This window comes from Dermacentor albipictus, chromosome 2, assembly GCF_038994185.2.
Source record: "Dermacentor albipictus isolate Rhodes 1998 colony chromosome 2, USDA_Dalb.pri_finalv2, whole genome shotgun sequence".
Classification (NCBI taxonomy): Eukaryota; Metazoa; Arthropoda; class Arachnida; order Ixodida; family Ixodidae; genus Dermacentor; species Dermacentor albipictus.
Genome location: NC_091822.1, coordinates 203,987,261 through 204,015,164, shown reverse-complemented (window position 1 = coordinate 204,015,164; position 27,904 = coordinate 203,987,261). Strand labels below are relative to the sequence as shown.

The 27,904-nt window shown below is 46.3% G+C and overlaps 1 protein-coding gene and 1 long non-coding RNA gene across 5 annotated transcripts in view; one reads left to right on the top strand and one right to left on the bottom strand.

Annotated features, from left to right (window-relative positions):
* The window catches only part of LOC135897333 (uncharacterized), a 45,422-nt gene extending 35,071 nt beyond the window's left edge, over positions 1-10,351 (top strand). Inside the window, exons 6-7 of the mRNA XM_070534619.1 lie at positions 9,037-9,172; positions 10,008-10,351. Of these exons, the coding sequence (XP_070390720.1) occupies positions 9,037-9,172; positions 10,008-10,201 (330 nt within the window). The 3' untranslated portion in view covers positions 10,202-10,351. The remainder of the gene's footprint in view (positions 1-9,036; positions 9,173-10,007) is intronic.
* The window catches only part of LOC135897317 (uncharacterized), a 115,842-nt gene that overhangs the window by 87,346 nt on the left and 592 nt on the right, over positions 1-27,904 (bottom strand). For 3 of the 4 annotated variants that reach the window (XR_010563010.2, XR_010563012.1, XR_010563011.1), the window contains exon 2: positions 13,243-13,360. This is a non-coding gene — a long non-coding RNA (uncharacterized lncRNA). The remainder of the gene's footprint in view (positions 1-13,242; positions 13,361-27,904) is intronic. The other variant, XR_011512355.1, reaches the window with a different exon arrangement.

Here is a 27,904-nt window from a genome sequence, read left to right as displayed (position 1 = left end):
ACAGGCCAATCTCCATACTTCCCGTGCTCTCCAAAGGTTCAGAAAAAATAAAGTGCACTTAAGTAATTCAGTTTGCAAACAATACAGTTTCACTAGCCCTACCTAATCCAGATTCAGAAAAAGGAGATCGACAGAAATTGCCCTTGTCATGCAAAAAAGAAAAAAAAGATTATTCTAAAAGCCTTCGATGGAAAACGTCTGCTAGCTGGTTGAATGAGAAGCCTGATTAACTTTTCGAAGGCATCTGATCGTCTAAAGCATGATACACTTACTAAATAAACTTGAATTATATGGAATTAGAGGCACACTACTCGCGATTATAACATCTTACCTGCAACATAAGATGCAGTTTTTTTATTTATTTAATGTACCTTCAGGATCATATGGCTATAAAGAGGGGAGTGAATACAGCGTAGTAGTGTAAAGGAAACAAACAAGTGCGGTGAGTTCTTGCAATACAATGATTGTCCTAATTATACAATGTTAGCTAATGTTTTGCGGAAAGTTTGTTATCCATGATGGCTACGATACTTGAGGGAAGGTGGTTCCATTACTAAGATTTATGGAAGGGGAAATACTGAAAGAAAGACTTCGTGCAACGTGAATCCGTTCCTGCCTTACTGCGATGATCGACGCGGTTTGGAATGTACTGAGGCCGCAGGATGAAGTCGTCTTGAACTGTGGTGTGATTAAATATTTTATGAAACAGCGAAATACGGGCGATATTGCGGCGGTTCGCAAGTGGAATAAGTGCTAGGTTAGTTTTCATTAAGGCTGTACTCGCAGCACGGTTATAATTAGAAAGAATGAAACGGGTAGAGTTAGTTTGTACTAGTTCAAGTGATGTGTTGAGATTAAGGTGACTGGGATCCCATATTGCAGGTGCATCTTCAAGTTTCGAGCGTATTAGAGTCTTGTAAAGCTGTAACTTTATTGTAGTCGGTGCTTTGTGAAAGTTGCGCCGGAAGTACCCGAGCATGCGATTAGCATTGTTAATGACGTACCGTGTATAAATGGTCCAATTTAAGTTATTGGTAATGTGTATAGCAAGATATTTATATGACAACACGAAATCTAAAGGAACCTTGTTCATATGGTAGGTGCTGGCGTAGAATTAGATTTGGATACGGGCATTATTTTGCATTTGTTAATATTTAATTTTATTAGACACTTCCTGCACCTACCATTTTTGTTATCCGGATCAGCTTGGACTACGTGTTACATTCGGTATTATCAGCGCTTTTAATTTCCCGAAACACAACAAAATCATCTGCGAACAGATGTATGGTAGAAGATATTTTAGCAGTAAGGTCATTAACATAGATAAGAAATAATAGTGATCTCAGCACAGACCGTTGTGGTATACCCGATAGAACTTCAGTGAGTGGAGAGTTACGACCGCTAGCAGAAACAAGTTGGAAGCGGTTAGTGAGGAAATTTTCTATCCATTTTAGAAGGTTAGGGTCGATATATAGCAAGCTTATTAAAAAAGTAATAGTTCATGGCATACTTTATCAAATGCTTTACTAAAATCCAAAAAGACACGGTCAGCGCATCATGAGCAATCCAGTATGCGATGCAGTTCATGAGTGAACGATGCTAGTTGTGTTTCGCACTAATATGATTTTCGAAAATTATGCTATGCCTTAGTGAAGTATATCTGTTGAATTGTAGAAAGCTAGCCAGATTCGTGAAAACTGCATGCTCTATAAATTTACGGCAACTACTTGTAATCGGCATGGGTCGATAATTAAGAGGTGACTTTCTGGGACCGAATTTCCACTCCTTTGGAAGCTCACATGAGTTAAAGGGGTCGTAAGAAAATGTTTGTTGTTATCATGCAACTAAAGAGGCTAGTGCTTTTAAGGACTTTACTGTTAATGCAGTCATAGACAGGTGACGAATGGTACGGTTAACTATCTATTAACTTGTTAATTCCGTGTACCTCAACAATCACAGGATGCATCGGTAAGTATTCTTGTTGGTATGTGATAGGAAAATCAACGTTGCCAGTTTTCGAGAATTAACCTGTAAATGACTCATTAAGAATGGTCGCGCATACGTTCTCGGAAACATTTCCAGATGAATTTTCTAATGAAACATCATTGTTAGTTGTTGGGTTTATTATTTGCCAAAACTTTTCAAGATCTGTTTTTAGTATTTCAGGTGGTGTGCTAGATAAGTAGCTGTCTTATGCAGTTTTTAGAGATGATGTATGGATACCTGAGGCGGATTTATAAGTTGCCCAGTGCGCGTCAGTAGGGTATGATTTCGCTAAGTGATACAAGCGCTTTTTTTCGGTTGGATGAGCGTTTTACATGACCGGAGTACCATGGCGCTTGCACATTTGTAGTTATCGTGCAGTTACGAATGTATTTCTCAGTTAATCTGTGAACTGTACGTGCAAAGAAATCCCAGTTAGATTGGACTGAATGATCATCGAAAGTTTTGACAAAATAATCCTAGAAATGAGACAGTTCATTGTTTATTTTTACGAAATTAGCTTTCCGATAGTTGCATATGGTTTTACGGTGTTTTGCCTTTTTAGGGAAAGGACCGTTAATTATGAAATTGACCGAGAGGTGGTCACTAATTCCTGGTAGGCATGTGATATGAGATGCAAGGTCAGCATGCGTCGTAAGTACCAAGTCGAGGGTGTTATATATAATTTTTTTAATCCTGGTAGCCTGAGTAACTAATTGCGTGAGGGAAAAACGGAGCATAAATTTTAAAAGGTCATCAGTCTGTTGCGAGAATGGCGAAAGGCGTAATGACAGGGTGTTCCACATTATGTTTGGAAAGTTAGAACCTCCTAACAAAAACAAAGGGTCAGAAGGAAAACGAGAATCTACTATGTTGATCGTGTCATGCAGTTCATTAGTAAATGTGGATGGGAAAGAAGGTGGTCGATAACACGTGCCAAGAATCAATCTAGTATTACCTGGGGTTAATATAACCCATGTAATTTCTAGAGCGCTGTTAACTTGGATAGGTGATGATGGTATGTATTTTGAAACCGCAAGAAGCACGCCTCTTCCTCTGCGATCCGTGCGGTCCCAGCGGTAAACAGTAAACTGGTACGCATCATGAAATATCTCCGAGTCAAGCGCATGCGTGGACAGCGAGGTTTCCGTTAAGGTGATTATATTCGCACTGCGTGTACACATATCGCGGATGAGAGAGCGTCACGTTTCTTAAAAGCACCTCTGGCGTTAGTAAAGAGCACCGGCACTTCGGATGATTGGGATCCCCTCTGCCTTTCCTAAGGTGTAACACGCGGCACAGCAGTGTCGCGATGACTTCCCTCAAAACCACGTGTATTTACCTCTTGAAGGCGGTTGATGTCAGGGCTGTAGTTAAAGTACTTGTTATTCATGCACTATCGGTTATAGCGCAATCTGAACCGAGGGGAATCTGGTTAGCTCTTAGCAAAATTGATTAGTTTTTTTTTTTCGAGAAATACGTGTGCTAGGGAGAAGTCTTTGCTCACTGAAATGTTCTGGTGTTTCAGCTGGCTGCGAAGTGTAAGTATGTCTTGTTTAGCCTTAAAGCTCGCAAATTTGGCTTTAATGGGACGACATTGGGTCGGTGAAAACGGACCGATACAGTGCGCGCGATGGAGCAAGTCGGTGCTGAAGGGTTCGAAATTTTTTTTTATAGCGGTTGACAAGTTACATTGTTTCGCTCCAGGTTTCTTTAGCGTCGGCAAGACCACGAAAGATTAAGTTGTCACGCTTCGATCCATCTTCGAATTTATGAAGACATGCTTGGAAGGAATTACTGCGGTCTGTTAAACTACCAAATACGTTGTGCATTTCTGGTAATTATTTGCCAAGATGATCGAGTGAGTGAGTGAATAAACTTTTATTTGGTCCAGCAAAACGCAATGAAACGCGCACCCGGCTAAATCCACGATGGGACTGACAGATCTAGTCTGCCGGCCCGATCGCGGGCGCACTGGACGGCCAGGATTTTGTTCCCAAAGACGGGACTTCGCAGGAGCGTGTCCCACTCTTCCTTGGTGAACTTCGGGCCCAGCGACCCGCGCTCCCAGAGCATATGAGGCAAAGTAGCAACCTCACCACAAGCCACACAAGAACAATTCGGATATATCTCCGCATATATGCTGTTAAGGGACGCCGAATTTGGGTAGGAGTTTGTTTGCAGGAGTCTGAGTGTGGCCGCGTGCGGCCTGCTTAGCTTGGAGTGAGGCGGCGGGAAAACCCTTCTAAGTAAAAGAATTTAGTGATTTCATTGTGCGTGATCGTAGTTGTGGGATTTTTCTTCAAGTTCGGATTGCCTTCTTTGTATACCGGAGATCTTTGTTTCTATACTCTTTCGCCCATTTCTAACAGCTTTCACGTCAGCAGCTGCCTCGTTTTGTGCTTTCGAACTTTGCAGGGAGCGAGCATGTACATCTTTTAGTAATTGAAACAGGACTTTGTGGGGTCTTCAGTCTCACAGGAGTACTGACCCACGCGGGTTCGAGCTTAGCGGGCCACAGGGCTGCGTCAGCCGTCAGCCTCTAGCGCCGCTGTGCGCGAGCTCAGGCCACAAGAGGCTTCCGAGCGACGCATGCAAGAACACAGTATTGCCCTAAGTTGACGGAAACCGTTTATTGTACCGACGGCACCCGACACTGCACAAACGCCCAGTCCCGGGGCGGTGGGGAACCAAAGGGGTCCCACACCAAAGGCGGAAAATGCAGTCAGGGGCGCCTGTAGTACGTCGCTGCGAGAGCACAGGCTCAAACTGGGACACGCCGCTAGAAAAACTCCCGGCGACTATGCTACTTGTTCTCGCGATAAATAGGCCAGCTCGCGAGAGCTCGGGCAATCTCCTTCGGCTTGGGCCTCCGATAAGTGTGGCTCGGCGTGGTACGACCTCGCGCCTAGTTCCTAGTTCCTCGCGCCTCAGTCCTAGTCACAAAGCTGTCAGCGGACGAGAGGAACCGTATACGTATCTGGCCCAGTCCCAGGGAGAAAGAGCCACGCTACCGCCACGACAGTAGCCGCCAGTGGCCACCTGGTGACGTCGTAGCTCCGCCCTCACCGCGAACCGTCGCGAGTGGAGAGCCAGCGCTGACAACTGGTTCGGAGCGAGAAGGCAGTGAATCGTAGGGATTGCTGAAACAGGTGAAAGGCGCCCGCGCAATGGCGCGTCGAATCCCCCAAATCCCCACAACTTTCATCTGTTCTGCGGGGTTTTCCGGTAAAGTTTCTATGTCAATTAAGTTATCTGAACGCGTGCTGGGCCGGTGTTAGTTTCAACATCATCGCATTGCAAAAGCAATAAAAAAACAAAAGAACAATCAGATACTAAATCTCACAACACTTGTGGGCACGGAAACAGCATCAAGCATGGGTCGTGAGACCTTTTAGCGTAAATAGTAGGCTTACTACACACCTGCATGGTAAAGAGTTGGTGATTAGATAACCTGCAACGCACACTGTTTCCTTGTCCACTGAAAGGCAACTTGACGCGGCAGTTGCTGCAATGGACAAGGACTGTTGGCGATGTCGATGCGGCTTGAATTCCGAAGACGAGCCTCGCTATCGCATCCACGCTGTAGAATTGTAGTCGAATATTGGAACTGGCGGCAACGTCGTGGGAATACTTCACGAACATCCGTGTACAGTCGATGACCAGGCGATTGAACAATGTGTTTGAATTCTGGGCATTTCATCTCCATACAAAGCAGTTACCCCAGATGTCCTCCAAGGGCGCATACTTGGACCGCTCCTATTTAACTTCTATAAAATGTCATTACACAAATTATCTACGGCGCAGAATGCATAGCTTATGCAGATGATACAACCATTTTTTTCGCAGTCATTGTTATGAAACTCTTCAAAGTACAATTAAAGAAGCTTTCCGCTATTTACACAAGTGTAGCCTAATATGTTATCTTAAAATTAACATAGCTAAAACAAAAGCTATTATCGTCACACCTCGACAATCACCTGAAAACTAGGTGTAGTTTTTCAAACTCATCTGTCTTGGGGCATCCATGTTCACCATGTTGCTACGCAGATAGCAAAGGCAGTAGGAATTGCGGCGAAATTCAAATTCAATTTAATTCGTGCAATTAAATTCACTTTATTTCAACACCAAAATGTTGAGGACCGCGAACAACAAGCCTTTTTGTGGCTTGACGAGGTCCGCAGCCCTTTTTAACAGGCTTCTCTGCCTGTTAAAAGGGCTGCGGACCTCGTCACTAGACATCGTATATATATATATATATATATATATATATATATATATATATATATATATATATATATATATATATATATATATATATATATATATACATATATATGAATTCTAGTGAAACAGAATGTATATATAATACAATATAGCACTCACGCACAATTGAAACCAGAGAAAAAAAAGAATTAACGCTGATTACTAACGCACATTATAAATATAAGAAATCAACAAATGTGTCACACAATAGATACTGCAATGCACAATTCGGCAAATACACTGTTACAAAACACAATTTCTTCCTTTTTGCAAAAACAAACAAAAGACAAGAAAGAAAGCACAATAATGAAAGTTATACAGTGTAGATTTTGTTTATACAAGACGGTAATGTAAAGCGCAACTATTGGTAGGTGTAATTAGTCCTTGCCCGTGGCATCTCCCTAACTTCGCAACTGCGCGTGTTTAGCTTCCCATCTCTGTGTTTTAAGTTCGAGATAGTATTTAACGTGTTATTATTTCTGTTAATGCATGTCTTATACCGGTGAATTAGTGTTTGCTCATAAATATCTGGCATGGAAGTAAATTCAGTTTTTTTTAAAGTGGGCGCGTATGTGTGTCGTGCGGAACATCCAGAATACTACGGATGGCCTTTTTTGTATTCTGTGTAATGTGGTGATATTAGAAAGTGTAGTAGTACCCCAAACAAGATGGCAATAGTTAATTTGACTGAGAAGCAAGGACTTGTATAGGCGAAGCGTGATGCTTTTAGGGAGAAAATATCTTAACCCACACAAAATTCCGCTCACACGGGATATTTTAGCAGCGACTAAGTCCACATGCATGTTTCACGACATATGTTGTTCGAATACATCCCCAAGATATTTAACAGTAGGCACAATCGGAATAATAGAAATATTAAGATGTAATGTTAAGTCTGTTGTGACATTACGATTTCTCGGTCTGAACAGAACAGCTGTTGTTTTCTTAGTATTTCTACTAAATGAACTTGCGGTAGACCACGAGGACATTTTTATTAGTGCCTCATTTGCGATACAGACATCCTTTGTGGAATTTGGTGTGGTAACCAGAATAGTTGTGTCGTCCAGGTACATAATAAATTTCACATTATGATCAATAGTAAGTGAGTCATTATTATAAGCACAAAATATCAGGGGCCCCAGTCTATATATATATATATATATATATATATATATATATATATATATATATATATATATATATATATATATATATATATATATATGTGTGTGTGTGTGTGTGTGTGTGTGTATAATTATGGGGTTTTACGTGCCAAAACCACTTTCTGATTATGAGGCACGCCGTAGGGGAGGACTCCGGAAATTTTGACCACCTGGGGTTCTTTAACGTACACCTAAATCTAAGTACACGGGTGTTTTCGCCCCCATGGAAATGCGGCCGCCGTGGCCGGGATTCGATTTCGCGACCTCGTGCTCAGCATCTCAACACCATAGCCACTGAGCAACCACGGCGGGTGGCATTGCAGCAAAAATAAAGACACAGAAAAAAAGAAGACTTTCGAAGTAGCAACAGCAGTAAATAAGCAACGTGAATAATTCAGTCGCACATAGTGCCTAACCTGCGAGGCATAGAAGAGGAGACACAGCGTAAGCCGTGCTGTCCCGCTGCTGTCGCAGTTGCCAAGTCATTATTTCATTTACCAGCAGCTGTATTGTGTTTATAACGCACTATTTCTTTCCCATTTAAATTGTTGCTTTCTAGTCTTGGGTACAACCACGTTAACGAACCTGAACGAGCTGCTTATATTACAAAAGAAAGCAGTTGGTCACACTGTGCGCGTTGAAAAAGCTGCGCGCACACAATCCGTATTTGTAAAATGCAATCTCGTGGGTGTGCATACCCGCTAAATCTAGCCAGAAAGAATAAATACGACTCAGACGCACTTATACGTACAGAGTTGACAACCAGGTCTTACATTTCACGCAGTGATGATATCTGGCAAACACCCTTTACACGCCTTATGTTAACCAAACAGATGCTTCGTCACGCACTTCCAAAGCTGTTAAATGAACTTTTTCAATACAGAATCAATTTAGAAGCAAATCTGAACTGGGCAATGAAGGCAAATTTTGTCGCGAAGGATTTATGAATTTCTTTTGCGTGAAAGCTACAAATTATACAAAATTTCAGATTTTTGATTTTTTTCCATTGTTAAAATGGTATGAATGAATGATGAATTTATTGTGATGGATACGTTAGTGATTTATCAATGTACAATATGTACAAACATGTTGAAAGTATTTCCACAATCTCACTATATGCCATGCAAATGTGGGCTCGGAGCTTCTCAAGTGGATAGATGCACTTTCTTTCGAGCACTCGCCTTCCGCAAGAGAACAGACTTATGGGCAGAACGAAGTTTTGATTTGATTTCATATGGCTACAGGGCTTCCGGAAATAGACACGCAGGGTTCTGACGCAGCTCTAGATTTCCAGTGAATGCGGGCTTTCAGAACAAATCATGCATGCGCCTCGATCGAAAATAATCAAGAGGGCGGCGGATGGCTTGAACAATAGCTGAAAAGAATAAGAACTAGTTATGTTTACTCTGGATCGGTGTGCAAATATTTATGCCTGGGGTGTTAACTGAGAGGATCGCTGCCTAATTCACCGCCCAATGAAAGCAAATAGTGATCTGTAGCTCGCGATTCCGGACGTCGTTTTAAATACATTTATGTCAACACGAAATTTGCTACGCGGCGCTTAAAAAAGAAATACAATCGCGTGCCTTCCCTTTTGACAAAACGTGTGCCTCTGCGCGCCCAGCTCGAGTTCGAATCTGGGAGCACCCTGGTGTGGCTGGCACAAGTCAAAGGCCTCGGCTACATCCGTCTGACGCCAGAAGCCGTCTGCTCAGACATATGCCAAGAACTGGAACTGCTGCTCGAGGCACGAGATATACGTAAGTTCAGTCCTTTCCGCTCGTTCGCGCACTCCTCGTCCATGGCGGCCGCCGGTGTCGCATTCGCCCGACGACGTCGGCACGCGCCAGCTCCGTTGCGTGAACAATGGGAACGCATGCTTACTTCTGCGATTCATATACTGAGCGTCTGCTGCGCGAGTCATTCATTTCACTGAAGCGCGCGTGCTATACTGGAGGCAATGGCTAACCTTCTCAACAGCCACATTGAGTGACGAGCTGCACTGCTTCATTTGGGCTCCGATGGGAACGTGGTATTAATTGCCGATGCACCCCAAATGCGAAAGCTTTAGAACCTTTGCAATAGACATGTGGGCCGTCATGTCGGTGTTGAGATGTTAGCTGTATAACACACGCGCGTGCGCCCACGCGCACGCACAAATTAACAGACCCAAGTGCCTCTTTGAGTGTCCTAACTCAGTTATTGACAGCGCAGTAAATTTCAGTCCCCGATTCCCTTCCGGAATCCTGCGAGATTCCGAGAAAACACCGGCATACTTGTGAAGAGAGAATCTCAAGAACTCCTCCCGGGCCAGGTTGATGCGAATGTGTCTGTCTACCGTACGCAAAACTTGTATCGTTGGCGTTTAACTCAGAGTGACAGCAGAGACCAGTGTCGAGCAAATAAAGAGCACCGCAGCGTTTATTCGCGCTGGTTCTATACCAGTTACAGGAAAAGGTACCCAAGTTCTAAGCATGAGAAAAGTTTGTTTACACAGTCAGAACGTTTAGAGTTCCATCACGGAACCTGTACAACGTTCTCGTCATTCTCCAACCACCGTGGTTCTCTTCTTTTCGCACTGGGATCTTGGCGCAGGTGTCGGTACCGACGGTGCAGTGGTGGTTGCGCTTGCAGCAACATGGTTGTACCTGGCAGGGCACGCTGTTCTCGCAGCCGTCCTCTGGCATGTCGTCATCACTAGGTGCAGTGATGAAAAGCTCAGCCGTCGCCCTGAGATGTTGTCCGTTGCGTCCCAAAATACTTCCATATTCGGTGACAACTGGGTATGACTTCGGTAGAGCCGTCGCTTTGAGAACCCTGGCTTTTGGCGACGAAGATCTCTACGTACTCCGACAACCTGGCCTTCTTGAAGTGGCGAAGACGACGTCTCAGGGATTGGTACTGTTTATGCTTCCTTACCGACTTGCGTGGAGCATGGTTGAAGTCTGCAAGAGGTGTCCGAAGTCGCCGGCCCTGAAGCAACTTTCCAGGTGACTGACCATCTTCTAGCGGACTGCTCCTGTAACTAAGCAGTCTAAGCCAGAAATCCTCGTTCATTTCAGTCGACGTCTTTAAAAGTCTCTTTACTATTTGGACACCTTTTCCCGCGAGGAAACCACGGGCTGGACGTGACGTTCTTAAGAGGAAGCTTTAGCTCGGGCCCAACTCCGACGCGGCCTATTCAAATACACGTAAAACACAAAAACGTTTTTCTGAGATAACCCCTGGACGAAATTTAATTAAATGTGTTGTATTTGATAGAGAAAGCTAAATTCTAGTGACTGTTGGAAACGGAATTTCAATTTAGGGCCTGAAATTTATGAAAAGGATTTTCAAAAATTCGAAAGTTTGAGAAAAATAGACGCACGAAGATTATAAAGTAATAGCTCTGCACCAAAAACAGATATCATGGTACTGTAAACGGCATCCATTAGATCTTTCGTAGCGGACAAATTCAATGTGTCAATTTATATCTTACATGAATATTTACATATCTTACATGAATTTGTTACGTTGTGTACAAGGGTTCTGCAAAAGCTGTATTTCCATATTACTGCATTCTTTTTTCAGATTCATGTGTAACATATCAATTTTGTACGCTTCAGACATACTATCAGATGCGATACACAGGATTGTGATATAATTTTTGTTTACTGAGTTACAGAATTGTAAACTTCATAGTTTCGTTTTCTGAAAATTTTCGATTTTTGCCCATTTAGTAAAATTTTGACGATCTAAATCGAAAATTCGAAACCAACAGCCACTAGATATGAAGTTTTCCTTTCAAATGCAACAAACCTCGTCGTTTGGTGAAGTGGTTGCCGAGAAAAACTAAATCTCCTTTTACGTGTATTTAGATAGAAGCACCCAAGCTAAAGCTCCCTCTTAAAGTCGCACTTCTTCGTAAACAATGCAAACTCGTGATTGCCAAACTGGTCCGTTGTCTGTGCACACTTGGATAGGCAATCCATACCTTGCAAACGCTGCGCTGAGCTTCCTTATAACCGCGGCCATCGTTATGTCCCGTAAAAGTTGCACTTCTGGAAAGTTTGATAGCCCATCAAAGACACAAAGGTATGATTTTCCAGCCCACTGAAATATATCTACACTTGCTCAGTACCATGCATGTTCAGGCACTCACGATCCATGAGCGGCTCACTTTGTTGTCGACATGCGTACTTCTGACAAACTGCGCATCTCTTGACGAGGGCTTCAGTGTCGGTCTTAAGGACGGGCAAAAAATTGGGAGTGGCTTAGCTCGGCTATGGTAGGATATACGTAGCGAAAGCTAAGGCATAGCGTGGTTAGCCTTGGTTAATCTTGATTGCAAGTCCAGGTTAGTCTGGTTGTCTAGATATATTGCGGCGTTTAGCCAGTCGTTCGGCGCGCTGTTCGTCTGTTTCCTGGGCGATTCGTTTCCTCTTCATCTCATTCCTATCTCGATTCTAGGCCTGTTCCTGCTTATCAGAACTGTCGCCGTCCATACTGCCGCCTCAATAGCGATTGCGGCGCGCGTGAGCTCTCTTTTTCAATCCTCCGACATGTTATCAGGAATGCCACGCAGCTGGCGAAGCGAGCGGAGGCGAGCGCGACGAGGAACGCGGTGGGACGTCATACCAAACGGCAGAGGCGGCGGCAGACCGCTGGCAACCTCTCATCGTGCTCGTGTCTTGTGGCACCCCACACGATGACATCAAAGTACACTCGTACTCCTGTCAGTGTATCGGAGATTTCGCTAAGAGTCTTCTGAATCACTTCTTGGGCTGATGCTACCTCAAATGGCAGCCTAAGAAAGCGGTAACGATCAAAGGGAGTTTCGAAAGTGCGTATGTTTGATGTTTCATCATGCAGCGGTATCAGGTGAAACCCCGAATTCGCGTCAAGGCGTGTAAAGAAACGTGACCCCGCTAGTTTAGGTTCAATGTCTTCGCGACGCGGCATCTCGTAATGCTCGCGCTTTATACTGTCGTTAATTTTCCTCGGATCCACGCTTAGTTAGCGAGCAAGCTTAGTTTGCCGTCCTTTTTTTCTAACAATCACCAGAGGACTCACCCAGTCTGCGGGTTGCTCTTGTTTGGCTATTATGCCACCTTGGACTATGCGGGAAAGCTCTTCGCGCAGAGGCTTGAAGACGCAGCTGTTATACACTCTTCTCTTCAGGGATAATGGCAACCTGAGAATGCCTTCTCATTATTTCAGTCTCATGATCCGGATCCGCGGTCACTACCTGTCCTAAGTAGATGTATTCCTTTACCACTTCCAGTGCCTCGCTACCTATCGTAAACTGCTGTGCTCCTTCGAGACTGTTAAACATTATTTTAGATTTCTGCAGATTAATTTTTAGACCAACCCTTCTGCTTTGCCTCTCCAGGTCAGTGAGCATGCATTGAAATTGGTCCCCTCAGTTACTAAGCAAGGCAATATCATCAGCCAATCTCAAGTTACTAAGGTATTCTCCATTGATTCTTATCCCTAATTCTTCCCAATCCAGGTCTCTGAATACCTCCTGTAGACACGCTGTGAATAGAATTGGAGAGATCGTATCTCCCTGCCTGACGCCTTTCTTTATTGGGATTTTGTTGCTTTCTTTATGGAGGACTATGGTGGCTGTTGAGCCGCTATAGATATCTTTCAGTATTTGTACATACGGCTCGTATACATCGTGATTCCGCAATGCCTCCATGATTGCTGAGGTTTCGACTGAATATATATATATATATATATATATATATATATATATATATATATATATATATATATATATATATATATATATATGTGTGTGTGTGAGAGAGAATGTGCGACACGTTCAGGAAGCACTATAACTTACTGACACAGAGCGACCGTCTTCAGGCATTTTCACGGAATCACCATCGTCTCTCCAGGAATCTGCGTGACCTAGTAGCCTCTTCCAAGACTAAAGTGATTGCTCCTGCTGGTTGTCATCCCTGCAATAAGCCCCGTTGTAGAGTTTGTACTCATATGACCACATTAAAGACTGCTAGAAGCACAGCATCCAATTTTTCTGGTAAGATCAACGGCGACTTCATTGCGACATTACTAACATCATCGATCTGCTTGAATCTTCAGTGTATCATATGCAGTATATCGGTCAGACCGAAACATCTTTTCGTATCAGATTCAACAACCACAAAGCACACCTTAACAGCTTGCCGCACCTTCCATTATCTAAACATGTTCGACTGCCCGGTCATACGTTTGACAACATCAAAGTAACAGTAATACAATCAGGTTTCAAATCACCCCATGATCTAGAAGTACAAGAATCCTTTCTCATTCATAAATTTAACACCGTGTCATCTGCTATCAACGAGAGCGTAGGAAAAATGTCGTGCCTTTCTGCCATATCTTGACGTGTATGTTCTTGTACAGAATTGACAAACCATGCAAAAACAATTTGTTCCTAGTTTTGCTATGTCGCAATTGATGTCATTCTGTAACTTCATGCACAATCATCGTGATACCATAATCATATTTGATACATATCGTTTATCGTGCTCAAGTTATACTTACTGCTGCACTTTTTTCTGTTATTATTTGCAAGTGTACACGTGCATGTAGTGCTGATTATGCCCACGTGTGCATGCCCATAAAAGCGGGTGCGCACTTGTATCCGTGTTTATGCTGACGAAGGCCGTGCCTCGGCCGAAACGTTAAAACAATAAAAGGTATAATTTTCGTAAGTGCGCTCCTTGGCTTCTTCAACAATATATGTATATATATAAAGTCGCCAGCAAATTTACTGGCGGCACTCTGGCGGCTTTCCCAACTGCTTTCAATTTCGACCACCACAGGGGTTCCGTTTTCGTCGTTCTTTCAACAACCATTTACGCTATTTGGCACTGCGAACGGTAAGATGTCGTCCTGCCACTAACTGAATGCTTGTGCATTTGTTTCAGTGCTAGTGCACACGAATCTGTGGAAAGTGCACTACCTCCCTGGAGAGGATTCCGAAAACATCGCATTTGCTGCTGGCGGCTTCATTACGGAATGACGTTGCCTTCGTGCCTCTCCACACGTCAAGGAAGTGCCACAATAGAGCAATAAAGTGACACATCCGATTAAAATTTAAGTTCTTACATGTCTTCATTTAACTCATGAGTTGTTGCTGCTCTGCTAAAGAGACACAAATTAAGGGCGAAAAACAACCACACTTGTACATTAAAAAATTTAATCCGTCGAATTGATTGGCATTATTGACGCAGTTTGTCGTTTCCATTTGTCTATGGTAGGACATATGCCCTTGAAGTAATAGCGCTGTACAAAGGCTTCAATTAACGTTTGCAGAAAAACAAAGACGATGACGGTGATCGCACTTGTCTTTGCGTGGCTATGATAGGCCTACAGTGACTTGGAAGAAATATCCAAGCTATTAAACTAGGAAGGCTTAGGAGTGAGAATCAACGGCGAATATCTCAGCAACCTTCGGTTTGCAGATGACGTTTTCCTGTTCAGCAACACTGCGGACGAATTACAACAAATTATTGGAGGACCTTAACAAAGAAAGTGCAAGAGTGGGGTTGAAGATTATTGTGCAGAAGACAAAAATAATGGCCAATAGCCTGGCAAGGGAACAAGAGTTCAAGATCGCCAGCCAGCCTCTAGAGTCCGTGAACGAGTACGTTTATCTAGGTCAGTTACTGACAGTGGATGCTGATCATGAGAAGGAAATTTACAGAAGCATAAAACTGTGATAAATATGGGTTGGAGCATAGGAGGAAAGTTTTCATTTTTCCGGGGGGGGGGGAGGGGGGGCCGACTAGCTTTTTTGACCCCCCCATGTATATATATATATATATATATATATATATATATATATATATATATATCACTTCCGTCAATCGCCGTTACTTCCGTGAACGATTCTTCGAGGTCACGCGAAGTTTCTTAAGGTGCAAGAAACAAAGAGAGATAAAAGAGATGAGAAAGACAGTGAGGTTAACCGGAAGATGGATATCCATTCTGCTAGTAACAGCGCAAAGTCTTCTTTTCTCGTCTCTTCTATACATTTTGCGCTGTTACTAGCAGGATGGAAAACCAACAAGCCCAAGCTGCTATTCTAATGGATATCCAGTTTGCTGCCCTGCGCGGAGGAAGGGGAGACTGAAAGATATATATATATATATATATATATATATATATATATATATATATATATATATATATATATATATATATATATATATATATATATAACTGTTCACACAGGGAAACAGTGGGAGTGGGACGGAAGGGAGAACACACGCACAAAGGAACGCAGGAGTGTCACAGGTCGCCCGCAAGTTCAACTCTCGGTACCGGGAGTCCGAACGAAAGCAGGACTCTCGTCGCCAGCTCTCAAGGAACTCTCTCTCCTCATGCTGCAGGAGACATACAAGAACATCTTCAGATTTACACTGATGGCTCGACAACTGTGGGTGGATCTGCAGGAGCTGTGATCTCTCCCGAAAAGTCCGTGACCATTAAGTTTGAAACTTCACACCGGACAACGTCGACTACTGCGGAGCTTGCTGCACTTCGCAGCGCGCTTCGCATGATCCATTAAGGTCTACGACGAAGATGGTGCATACTCACCGATTCTTCCACTTTACGTCGTAGACCACAAGACCAACTTATGCTGGAAATAAGGCAGCTATATCACCATCTAGCAGTGAAAATACATGCATCACTTTTCAGTAGCTCCCAGGCCATTGCGGCATCATTAGTGAAAAATGCCGATGAAGCTGCTAAGAGGGCTCACGAAGATGTCGTGAAGGAAGCCATCTCGCGTCAAGAACTGACGCCGCAACAAAGCTTCGCATACTAGCGCTTGATGCCACAATATCCATGTGGTTTCCGACATACTTAACTGCACCGCCTGGACCCGTGCCTCCAACTGCACATTTCATCTGGACTTTCCCGAATCGAGACAACTGTGGCTTAAGGTGTCTTTCACGAACGCATTTGCTTGCCGCATCGGAACGGTGTCGTCTGTGGTAGTTGCGGCAGCGAGGAAACAGTCGAACATATCCTCTTCTATTGTCCTCGGTACAGTACCCAGAGACAGTCGTGACGACGTTGGCATGCCTCAATGACCGGTCGCTTTCTGAGCAGACGAGCTTAGAGTGCCGGCTGTTGCGATCTTCACACTGTTATTAAAGATAATATATATAGATACTGTAAAGGCGTGTATTGGTCAACGGCGTTTGCGACCGACCGCTTGAGCAGGGCACGGACTCCCAGCACGAGCCACATTCAGAGCAAAAGCGCTGAAGAGGACGACCCACTAGAAAGCAATGGGGAGGATGACCCATTATATCGTTCCACTCCTTCTCTACCATTACCCCTGGTAACCAAAAGGAGCCACCCGTCGACCTAACAGCTTATTACTGGTGGTGAGTTACAGTAGGTCTGGAGGCGGTCGTCGTTGATAATGTCTCGTCTACGGCGGCGCATGTCCGAATACGGTTCAACGGGCTCGATCACGTAGTTTACCGGAGAAGTGCGTTCGACGACGTGGTCGGGCCTTCATACTTGGGCAGTAGTTTCGATGAGAGCCTAGGTGCAGTCAGTGCCGTAGCTAGGTCTTCTCGCTCTCGGGGCCCATAAGTCTTCTGTACCCCCCTCCCCCCCCCCCCCCCCCGCTGTGTGTAGTCAGGAAGGCGAAGATATCGAAAATTTTCGGGGAGGGGGGGTGATGTTTCAGCTCCAGCACAGCTGCCATGTCTCGCCCCCCACCCCCTTCGCTTTCGGTCAAAGACATAGCAAATGTAGCAGGCATACACGTTGTCTTATTTTCTGCACCAAATACCACAGGCTTCTGTACTGATAACTTGTGATACGCGCATTTTCACATCTGCTGTCAGACTGCAAGGCTTGGCGGCGACTACAGATGCGGCATTGTGGAACATATGGCTCACAAGTAACAACAATACTTTAACAAAGCTTTCATTCGCGATCTTAGAGGCGATATTGCATTTCAATATTGATGCCCGAGAGTCATGTGTTGGCCAGCAGCAACTTCGCAGAATTCGTTGTAGGTACTACGGCATGCAGTGTTTTAGCTGTGGGCGGTCCTAAACCCAAAAGAAAATTGAATTTGAAGTCAGTGACCTAAACCCAAACGAAAATTGAATTTGAAGTCAGTGACGCTGATCTCATCACCCTATTAGAAAACGCCACCAGTTTCCCTGTTGGGCGGGCGTCAATGCTTTGACAATTACCAGTTCTCTTCATTCTTATCCATAGATCATTTCTTTATTTATTGCTATTGTCAAACTTGATTATCCGAGCTGCGGTGCCACCGCAATGTTGGGTACGAAATAGAGCACGCTCCGTATCGATTCCTGGCGTCACCCCACAAAAAACAAGAAGGCCACCGTGAAGCCCATGCCAGCGAAAGCTTGCGCTACTGTTCGTCTGCAATCGCAAGGGAGAGGATAGAGAGGTCGACGTCACTGGCGCACTATTTCATATTTCTTTCGGTAATGCCATACTGGGCCGTCCGCAGTGCCAAAGTACTGCAGGCTGTAGCAGCCATGACGATTTTGTTTAGAGAATAAGCTTTTGTTGAGTTACTAATATGAATTTGGGTCATCAATTCCCTAATTGCAATGTTTCCTCTATAATTGCTACCTAATGAGTCATTTAAGATATCCTATTTTAACATAGCGCGGACTGACTGGAAGAGGGACTCAAGAGCCACATCGCTAGATTGTATATGTTTAGCGAGGCCCGCTTTGAGCACGAGTGCGCAGCACATTAAATGTTCCGCGAAGGCGAGTAGTTTAGCGACCACTTAGCGAATTAATGTTTTTAGCCCACACATTCGTGCATTTATTACGTAAGGTGTTGATAAAGCTTCAGCCGACAATGCTGCGGCACTATACACATCTGGTACATGAATGAATGAATGAATGCTTATTTTGACAGAAAAAAAAATACAGAGAATCACTACAAAAATACAGAGCACCAGCGCTAAAGCGGAACAAATAGCCGTAGCCATCGCCATGGCAGACCCCACATTTACTAATGTCTTCACGGACTCGCGTGCCGCAATTCGGGCCTACGAATGCGGCAACGTATCTAAAGAAGCAGCGCGTATACTACTAGCGAGCTCAAAAGAGAGCAAACGGTGCCTTTCCTGGTTCCCCGCTCACATGGGGAAAGACATTCACCCGCGAAAAGCTAACCTCAATGAAACGGCCCACGACCGTGCGCGAGAACTTGCCCGCCGCGACGGTCCCACGGCCTACGAGGAGCTGGACATTCAGTTTAATGACCCGCTGCTCACTTACCAAGAGATCACCTCCCACTATCGGAAAGGCAGAACCAAATTCCCGCTCCCACACGCCAAACTCGAACGCGCGCAGGCGGCCGCGTTTCGAATGCTACAAACGGACTCGTATCCGTCACGAGGCCTACTAAGTCACTATAACTCAGAAATCCCGGCAAATTGCCCAGACTGCCCAGAACTTTATTGCTCACTCTCGCACATGCTATGGCAATGTACCGCGTTACCAAAGGGCCCTCTCTCCAGTGAGCCCGAATGGGAAGAAGCCCTCAAAAGCCCGGACCTCAAACTCCAACTCAAGGCCGTCCAGAGGGCCCAAGAACTGGCGGAGCGTCACCACGTTCCCGTCCCGACTTGGGTGTCGCCTACGGTTTCTGCCGGAGGAGTTCCCCGCGTGGGATCTCCAACGAATTGAAACTCCTCAGGACTTCAATAAAGTTCTTGACTGACTGACTGAGAGAATCACTGTCAAAGAGGCTGACAAAAAGGCACGAATGCCGAAGTGCATCGGGTACATGAGCTCGGGCTGCTGGTTATACCGAAGCATTCTTTACCATTTACGCCCGGTCAAGCAGGCGGAAAAAAAGGGGGGGGGGGAGTCTTCAGACATACATTATGCCCCTCCGCGTAGTTTCCGCGTATCGCTTGAGGTGGTCGACAGCCACGATGACCCAGCGGTTAATAGCAGATGTCAGGGGAAGTGGCCCATACAAATCGATGCCGACGCGCCCGAACGGCCGCGTAGGGCAAGGTAACGGTTGCAGACCGGCTGGCGAGAGGCGCGGGGAAGATTTCCGGCGCTGACAATTGGGGCACGAGCAAACGAACTTCTGAACGTAGATGTGAATACCCCGCCAGTAGTACCACTGTCGAATGCGCTGGTAAGTTTTGATTACTCCCGAGTGTGCCCACTGGGGGGTCAGAGTGCAATGACGCGCATATTTCGGAACGCATACTGCTTCGGAGTCCAAGTGCTCGCGGCCGCGGCGGTAGAGCACGCACATACTGTAGTCCTGCAGGGGAAGTGCCCGTCGGGCAAGACGGGCTGAGGGATCTTGCAAGGACGACAGCCAACATAGTGCGTGGTGGTCCATGACTACATCAAATGGACGACCGTACAAATAAGGCCTGAACTTGGTGAAAGCCCAGCTGATGGCCAGGCATTCTTTTTCTGTCACAGTGTAATTGGTCTCAGCTTTCGTAACCGTACGACTTGCATAAGCCGCGACATAAGCAGATGCCAACACTGTTGGCATCTGCATTCACCTCTGTAGGGGCTGTCGGGTCGTAATGGCGCAAAATTGGTGAAGACGTTAGCAAACGACGGAGATTTGTGAAGGCTTCGTCACACTCGGACGACCCCGAAGTGAGGGTCCCGTTGCTTCTAAGTAGCTTCGTTAGGGGCGATATGATGGTGGCGAAATTGCGAATGAAGCGTCTGAAGTAGGAACACGGACCGATGAAACTGCACGATTCTTTGACGGACGTTTGCTTAGGGAATTCGGCGACGGCCCGAAATTTGGCTGGATCAGGGAGAATCCCACCCTTGGATACGACGTGACCTAGAATTGTCAGCTGCTGAGCAGAAAATCGGCACTTCTTGAGGTTTAGTTGTGTCCATGTCGGTCATCATCGCCTTCGATGGTGGCCGGGTCCCAACGTGGGTGTACTGCGGGGGTGCAATGCTCAGGTGCACCTTGTACAGAAAGCAGATTGACGTGTGCCACTAGTGCGGACGCGTCGATCATCGCATGAATGTCTGCCCGAACCCCCAAGACCGTGCATGTAGAGGCTGCGGAGCCTCGAACCCAGACCACAATCACACATGCACGCCAAGGTGTCGCCTCTGTGGGCGACACCTTGGCATCCCACTGCGGATAAGACATGCAAGGCTCGATTCAAGACCCCCTATCCCGTTACGAAACGACGGGGGACCGACAAAGGTCAGCAGCGGAGGCCGCCCGCGAGCTACAGCAGCAGAACTACGACGAACATTTCCCACCTGCCTCCCGCTCCCACTCTCGACAGCGGGGCCTCCATCCCGCTAGCAGAGCACGTCTCGGAGCCGCAGCAGAACCGCCGGACGCAGTCGTGGCCGTTCGAGCTCGCGGCGTCCGAAGCAAACCGACCGCCAGGAGCCGGACCTAAGGTGAGCTTGGCAGATGCGGTTAAGGGCTCGCTGAGACGCGAGGCTCAGGGAGCTACTGCCTCAGAACCTAGCAATAAGAGGGACCCTAGGGATGTGGCATTAGAAGCATTACAGTGCGAAAACGTGCAGTTACGCACGGTCGTGCAGCAGTTAACCAAATAAATCCGCGAGATTAAACAGTCGACGGCGCATCCATCTATACCTAAGCCTACTTCAGGGCCCACTTCCGTCACGAACGGCAACGACAGTGTGGCGCCACCCTCAATGAAACACACGGCGGCCAGCTCAGAGTCTGAACAGCTCGACAAGCTTGGATCGGCGGTAAGTGATTGGCGCAAAGCACATGTCACGATAAATGACTGGCGGAAAGAACAAGAAGAAATGAGGAAGCTGCTCTCTCAAATTCAAACTGGGATCCGCAACATCGGCGTTGCGGTCAATAACCTAACTGTTCGCACAGACAGGGTTGAACAAAATCGACACACACGTAGGCCTTCGCCCAGGCACGGCAATAATGCCCACCATGGGCCCTACAGGCATTCACACTGGCCCTATCTCAGCTAACGCACAAGAACAGCACCACGATGGCCAGCCCAACTAACGAGCTCGTGGTGAGGTAGTTGAACTGTCGGGGCTTCACTAAGAAGCAACCACCGCTGCAACAATACGTGTGACACGGGCAATTCAAGCCCGACGTGATAATGATACAGGAAACAGTAGGTACCGTACCAAAACTTCCAGGTTACACTACGCACTCCTCGCCGATTCCCGTTGATCACGGACTCGCAATATTAATTCGGAAAGGGATAGTAGTGCAAGAACAGACCGTACGCGGCACACATGCCGAACACATGCTCGTAGAGCTCCTTCCCAATAGGACACGCAAACACAGTGTTTTTTTTTATTTCTTAGAACGACAGAAAGCTGAGCTAGTTGGTAAAAATTCATTATGCATGAAGAGGTGAGCAGGTTATCCTAGTGTAACAGTGGCCACTGTGGCTGAGCGCCTAAAGAAGTCGGTTTCGAGGGTGACGGATGTGGTTACAGAAAGAAGTAATATCAAAAAAAGAGTAGTGGCTATTCCGTACATTCATTCAGTTAGGCCGTCTCTGCTCCTTGCCACTCTCCGTATCATTCTGGCCACGTTTCCTGTGACCGCCTTTAGTTTTTGAAGGGTGTGGGATGTTCCAGCGTTCTGCTGTATCCACATCCCCAATATTCGGAGTGTCTCCACTTCACGAATTGGCACCCCGTCGAGAGTCAGAATGAGTGGCACCCAGTCCTTCTTTCTTGCGTATTTCGCACGCACCCGAATGAATTCCGATTTTTCGGGTGCGCATGCCATGTCCGCCACCCTCGCGTATTCCACGACTGCGTCTATGGCCTTTTGAAGAGTTTCTTGCTTGTCCCCGTAGGACTCCTGGTGAGCCTAGAACATGATGTCATTGGCATATAGCGCAGAGCCGAGATTCGGGTGTTTATCTAGCTCCAGGGCTAGCTTTCTCATCCCTACATTAAATAGCAGTGGAGAGAGTATAGCTCCCTGATGGTACCTCTGTCGGGACAGTTGAAGGTGTCGGACCTCGTGGAGCCTAATCCGATTGTGGCCGTGCGGTCGCTGAGGAACGAGCGCACGTAGTTATAAATTCGCGTTCCGCAGTTCACCGCTTCCAGTCCCTCCAGAATAGTGTGGTGGGAGATGCTGCCGAAGGCCTTTTTGATGTCCAATGCCAGTACAAATTTATCGTCCGACCCTCTGTTGGGGTGCAGGACTTAGTGCTTTAGTAGTAGAAAAACGTCCTGCGCCTACATGTGGGGTCGGAAACCGAACATGTTGGAGGGGAACATGTTGTTCAGCTCTATGTGGTTCGAGAGCCAGACCTGCACAACCTTTTCAAAGAGTTTCCCCGCGCACGACGTCAGGGAGATGGGTCGAAGGTTGTTGATGTTACGAGGCTTACCTGGTTTAGGAATGAGAATAATTTTTGCTTCCTTCCATTCTTTTGGAAGGACGCCGTCCTCTGTCCAGACCGTGTCGTTAAAGAATTTGGTAAAGCTCTTTAGCGTGTCGTCACTTAGATCGCGAATCATGGCGTTCGTGACCTGATCTACCCCTGGGGTCGTGTTTTTCCTGAAGGAGTGTGCCGCTGCATAAACCTCTTCAAAGGTTATGGGGGCGTCCAGTTCCGGTTGGTCCTGACCTTCGTAAACGGGCTTGGTGGATTGCACGGTCGGAACAGTTCCTACGTATATCTGTTTAATTTTGTCTATCATGTCAGCTTCCCGACCTTCAAACTCGTTTTCAAGCAGCTTGAGTGTGCGATTCGTGACTGTTTTTGTTCCTCCCGGGTCAATGATACTTCGAAGAGTGCGCCATGTTTTCTTTGTAGTCAACGTGCCCCGAAGCGAGTCACTGAACTGACGCCAATTGCTGTTGCTTAACTTTTGTGCGTATTCGTTAGCTTCCTGCGCTAGCTGAGCTATCAGTATCCTGAGTTTGCGATTAAGCTTCCGCCTTTTCCATCTTTTTGTAAGCCCTCTCCGGGCTTCCCAGGGATGCAAGAGGTGACGATCCACGGCTGGAGACTCCGTTGTCGTTTCAACTGTTTTTGTGACCCCAGAGTGGATAACACTGATCCGCTCGGCCCATTCTCCTACGTCTTTTATGCTGCCGATTGTTTTCTGTTTTTCACGAAATTTGGTCCAGTCAGATAGCCTTGCCTTGCCAATAGCTCTTCGAATCCTGGCTGCATTAAGCGATATGCTTAAGATATAGTGATCGCTTCCTAGGTTTTCACCTAGGTTCGTCCATCACGTCTCACTTTCGTCGTTGGTGAACATGAAGCCGGGGGAAGTGTCCTTGGGCACGCTGTTCCCGATTCGCGTTGGGAGATCCGGTTGAGTTAGCTGGAAAAGCCCACAGCGCTTTACAACGTCAGCTAACAAGATGCCCTTGGGATTGTCTCTACTGTATAGCCCCAGTTTGAGTGTTGGGCGTTAAAGTCGCCTAATATTAATTCGTCCCTACCTTGAGCGAGTCGCCCCGCGGTGGCCACCCCGTTTTCGATATCCGCCTGTTTTTCTCTGGCAGAACTATGAACGTTGACAATAATTGTTTTAGGTTTGCCCCTTTTTTTGCGGCCGAATCGTGATTATCTGGTGCTGAATTTAGCCAATTTAGTGCGTAGCGTGCAGCAATTCCATTGCCAGATTTCAATGTGTCCGGTCTTTGTGTTGCTTGCCATATTATCCATGGATATTACTGTCACTATCAGTGTGCTCTATGGGGAACCAGCGCTGGATAGGTGGCGCGTCGAAAAGAGTGCGTTGCACACCGCCCTGGCGACGAAACGCGGCATATCCCAGCCGCTCGACCAGACGACACACACGTGCGCGGCCGTATTATAGTTCGTACGTTTCCGTTTTCGCGCCGCTTCAAGTGGACAGTTTTCGTAAAGAAGCTAGCGCCATCAAGTGAAGAAATGACGAAAGAAGCTTTTTAAGCTTTATATATTTTTCACAGTGTGTCGCGGCGAGCACGTGTGTTTAATGGTTGCGCGTGTGCCGTTGCCATGCGTGCGGGGCAGCCTGCCTCGCAAATCTAGCAGCCATGGCTCCGGTCGTGTTGCGCTATGGTTTCGGAAGTATTAGTTGGCCTGAAGACTTTCCATATTTCTCTGGCTAGACATAAAAAATTCTGATGTTACTTCGTCACAGCAGCCAATGAAGAAGAAAGCTTTATCGCATCAGCTGACTCGCGCAAGCAAGGGTTTGAGTGCTCCGCTGCTGGATCCGCAACAACGCTGACTACATTTAGCACTAATTACATAAATTTACCGGATGCATCTCAGCGCCGAGTCCTCATCCGCATGCGCATTTTTAAAAAAACACGTAGGCGGCTTAGTCGCGCGTGCGACGGCAATATGCGCACACAACTCGTATTACAAGGCAGCTTCCCTCCCACATAATTCTTGGCAATGAATGGATAATATTTACTTTTCGTATCGTTCGCTTCGTGCGGTGGCATTGGAAGGGGCTTAGCGGTAGTATTGCGAAGGAAAAATGGTTGGTACATATGCCGGATGGTGCATGCTATTGCTCATTTTGTTTCCGACGAAATGCCGACTGCACATTCTGCTGTTTGGTACTGGCTAGAAAATAGATCTAGTGGTAGTGACGCAGTTTAAGGAACTTCTGCCGTTGCCTTTTCGCTTCCCTCTCTTTGTTGATGCCCTTTTACAAAAACCGAAATCTCAAGAAAACATAGAACTTTACAACTGTTGTCAAAGCTGTTTTTTCATGCTCAGGGCACCCTAGTTGTGGAAAGGCCAGTGTCTGGAGCTGACGTGAAAAATCAGCTACACTCACTACATGTAACTTGTTTTTGCTAAAGAACACAGTAAAAGCATCTTCCATGGCCTTCACAGGGGTTGACAAGGTCTGACTATGATAGCTTTATAGTAACTATATATAGCTTTCATTGATTACGAGAAAGCGTTTGATTCTGTCGAAGCCTCAGCAGTCATGGAGGCATTACGGAATCAGGGTGTAGACGAGCCGTATGTAAAAATACTGAAAGATATATATAGCGGCTCCACAGCCACCGTAGTCCTCCAAAAGTAAGCAACAAAATTCCAATAAAGAAAGGCGTCAGGCAGGGAGATACAATCTCTCCAATGCTATTGACAGCGTGTTTAAAGGAGGTACTCAGAGACTTGGATTGGGAAGAAATGGGGATAACAGTTAATGGAGAATACCTTAGTAACTTGCGATTAGCTGATGATATTGCCTTGCTTAGTAACTCAGGGGACCAATTGCAATGCATGCTCACTGACCTGGAGAGGCAAAGCAGAAGAGTGGGTCTAAAAATTAATCTGCAGAAAACTAAAGTTATGTTTAACAGTCTCGGAAGAGAACAGCAATTTACAATAGGTAGCGAGGCACTGGAAGTGGTAACCGGGGGGGGGGGCAGGTACTTAGGGCAGGTAGTGTCGGCGGATCCGGATCATGAGACGGAAATAATCAGAAGCATTAGAATGGGCTGCGGTGCGTTCGGCAGGCATTCTCAGATCATGAACAGCAGGTTGACATTATCCCTCAAGAGAAGAGTGTATAATAGCCGTGTCTTACCAATACTCACCTACGGGGCAGAAACCTGGAGACTTACGAAAAGGGTTCTACTTTAATTGAGGACGACGCAACGAGCTATGGAAAGAAGAATGATAGGTGTAACGTTAAGGGATAAGAAAAGAGCAGATTGGGTGAGGAAACAAGCGCGAGTTAATGACACCTTAGTTGAAATCAAGAAAAAGAAATGGGCATGGGCAGGACATGTAATGAGGAGGGAAGATAACCGATTGTCAATAAGGGATACGGACTGGATTCCAAGGGAAGGGAAGCGTAGCAGGGGGCGGCAGAAAGTTAGGTGGGCGGATGAGATTAAGAAGTTTTCAGGGACGGCATGGCCACAATTAGTACATGACCGGGGTTGTTGGAGAAGTATGGGAGAGGCCTTTGCCCTGCAGTGGGCGTAACCAGGCTGATGATGATGAGTGCCGCTCGGTGACTGCGCGTGCATTGCGGCCACAATGTCGTCTTTTATTCTACTATGTTATTGTACGGTTCCCTATGGAGAACAAATATTTTTCTTGTTTTTCAAGCAGTATGTATCTCTCGTGTGTAATTTTGTGCATATAGGTTTTCATCAGTAGGTCTTGCAAAACGCTGATGAAAAAACATATGTAAATTTCCTGCTTGCCGCTTCAAACAAATAAAACATATTTGAGGACGATGTTGATGTTTTACCGTTGTCAGTGATCATCATGCACTTTGCTGGCTGACTAACTTAAAAAAAAGATCCAGCTGGTCGGCTTGCGCGCTGGAGTCTTCGGCTCCAAGAGTTCGACTTCACGGTTGTCTACTAATCAGGGAAACGACACCGACGCCGACTGCCTTTCTCGATCTCCTGTTGAGACTGCAGTGCACGACGATGATGACGCGGCATTTCTAGGTGTGCCAGATACTGTTGCCGTTTCACGCCACCAACGTGAAGACGCAGAACTGGTTCCTCTTCTCGATTACTTAGAGGGGAAAACAAGCAGCGTGTCGAGGTTATTCGCGAGAGGGCAGCCTTCGTTTTGCTTGCGCCACGACGTTCCCTATCCCTATAAAAAGAACTTTTCACCTAGTGGCAGCAGCTACCTACTCGTCATTCCCGCATCTCTTCGCGACGAAGTCCTACATGCCTGTCACAACGAGCCGACCGCTGGTCACTTGGGCTACACCCGCACATTGGCAAGAATTCGGCTAAAGTACTACTGGCCGAGAGTTGCGTCGATCGTGAAACGTTACATACAGACATGCCTGGATTGCCAGCGCCGCAAATCCCTGCCCGCCAAGCCAGCTGGACTGCTGCATCCTGTTCAGATACCGCAAGCGCCGTTCGAACAAATTGGCATGGACCTTTTAGGTCCGTTTCCACCATCTACTGCCGGAAATAGATGGATAATTGTCGTCACTGATTACCTTACTCGATACGCCGAAACAGGTGCTATACAACGTGGAACAGCAGCCGAAGCAGCGCGATTTTTCATAGAAGCCGTCGTCCTAAGGAATGGCACTCCCGCAGTGGTCATAACAGACAGAGGATCTGCATTGACGGCTGCGCTTCTGGACACCGTTTTGCGATTAAGTGGTACCACTCACCGAAAGGCCACGGCTTATCATCCCCAAACCAATGGGCTGACAGAACGTTTGAGTAAAACTGTAGCAGACATGATGCGTATGTACATCGACGTTAACCACAAGAAATGGGACGAGATCTTACCATATGTTACATTTGCGTATAACACGGCTCGCAAAGAGACAACACGCGTGACGCTTTTCAACCTCGTTTACGGCCGGGAAGCGACAACAATGTTGGACGCAATGCTGCCACACGAATGCGGTGACGACGAGACTGGTGCCGAGGAGTTTACGCTACGCGCAGAGGAAGCCAGGCAGCTTGCGCGTTTCCGAATCCAAGAACAACAGGAATACGATGCCCGACAC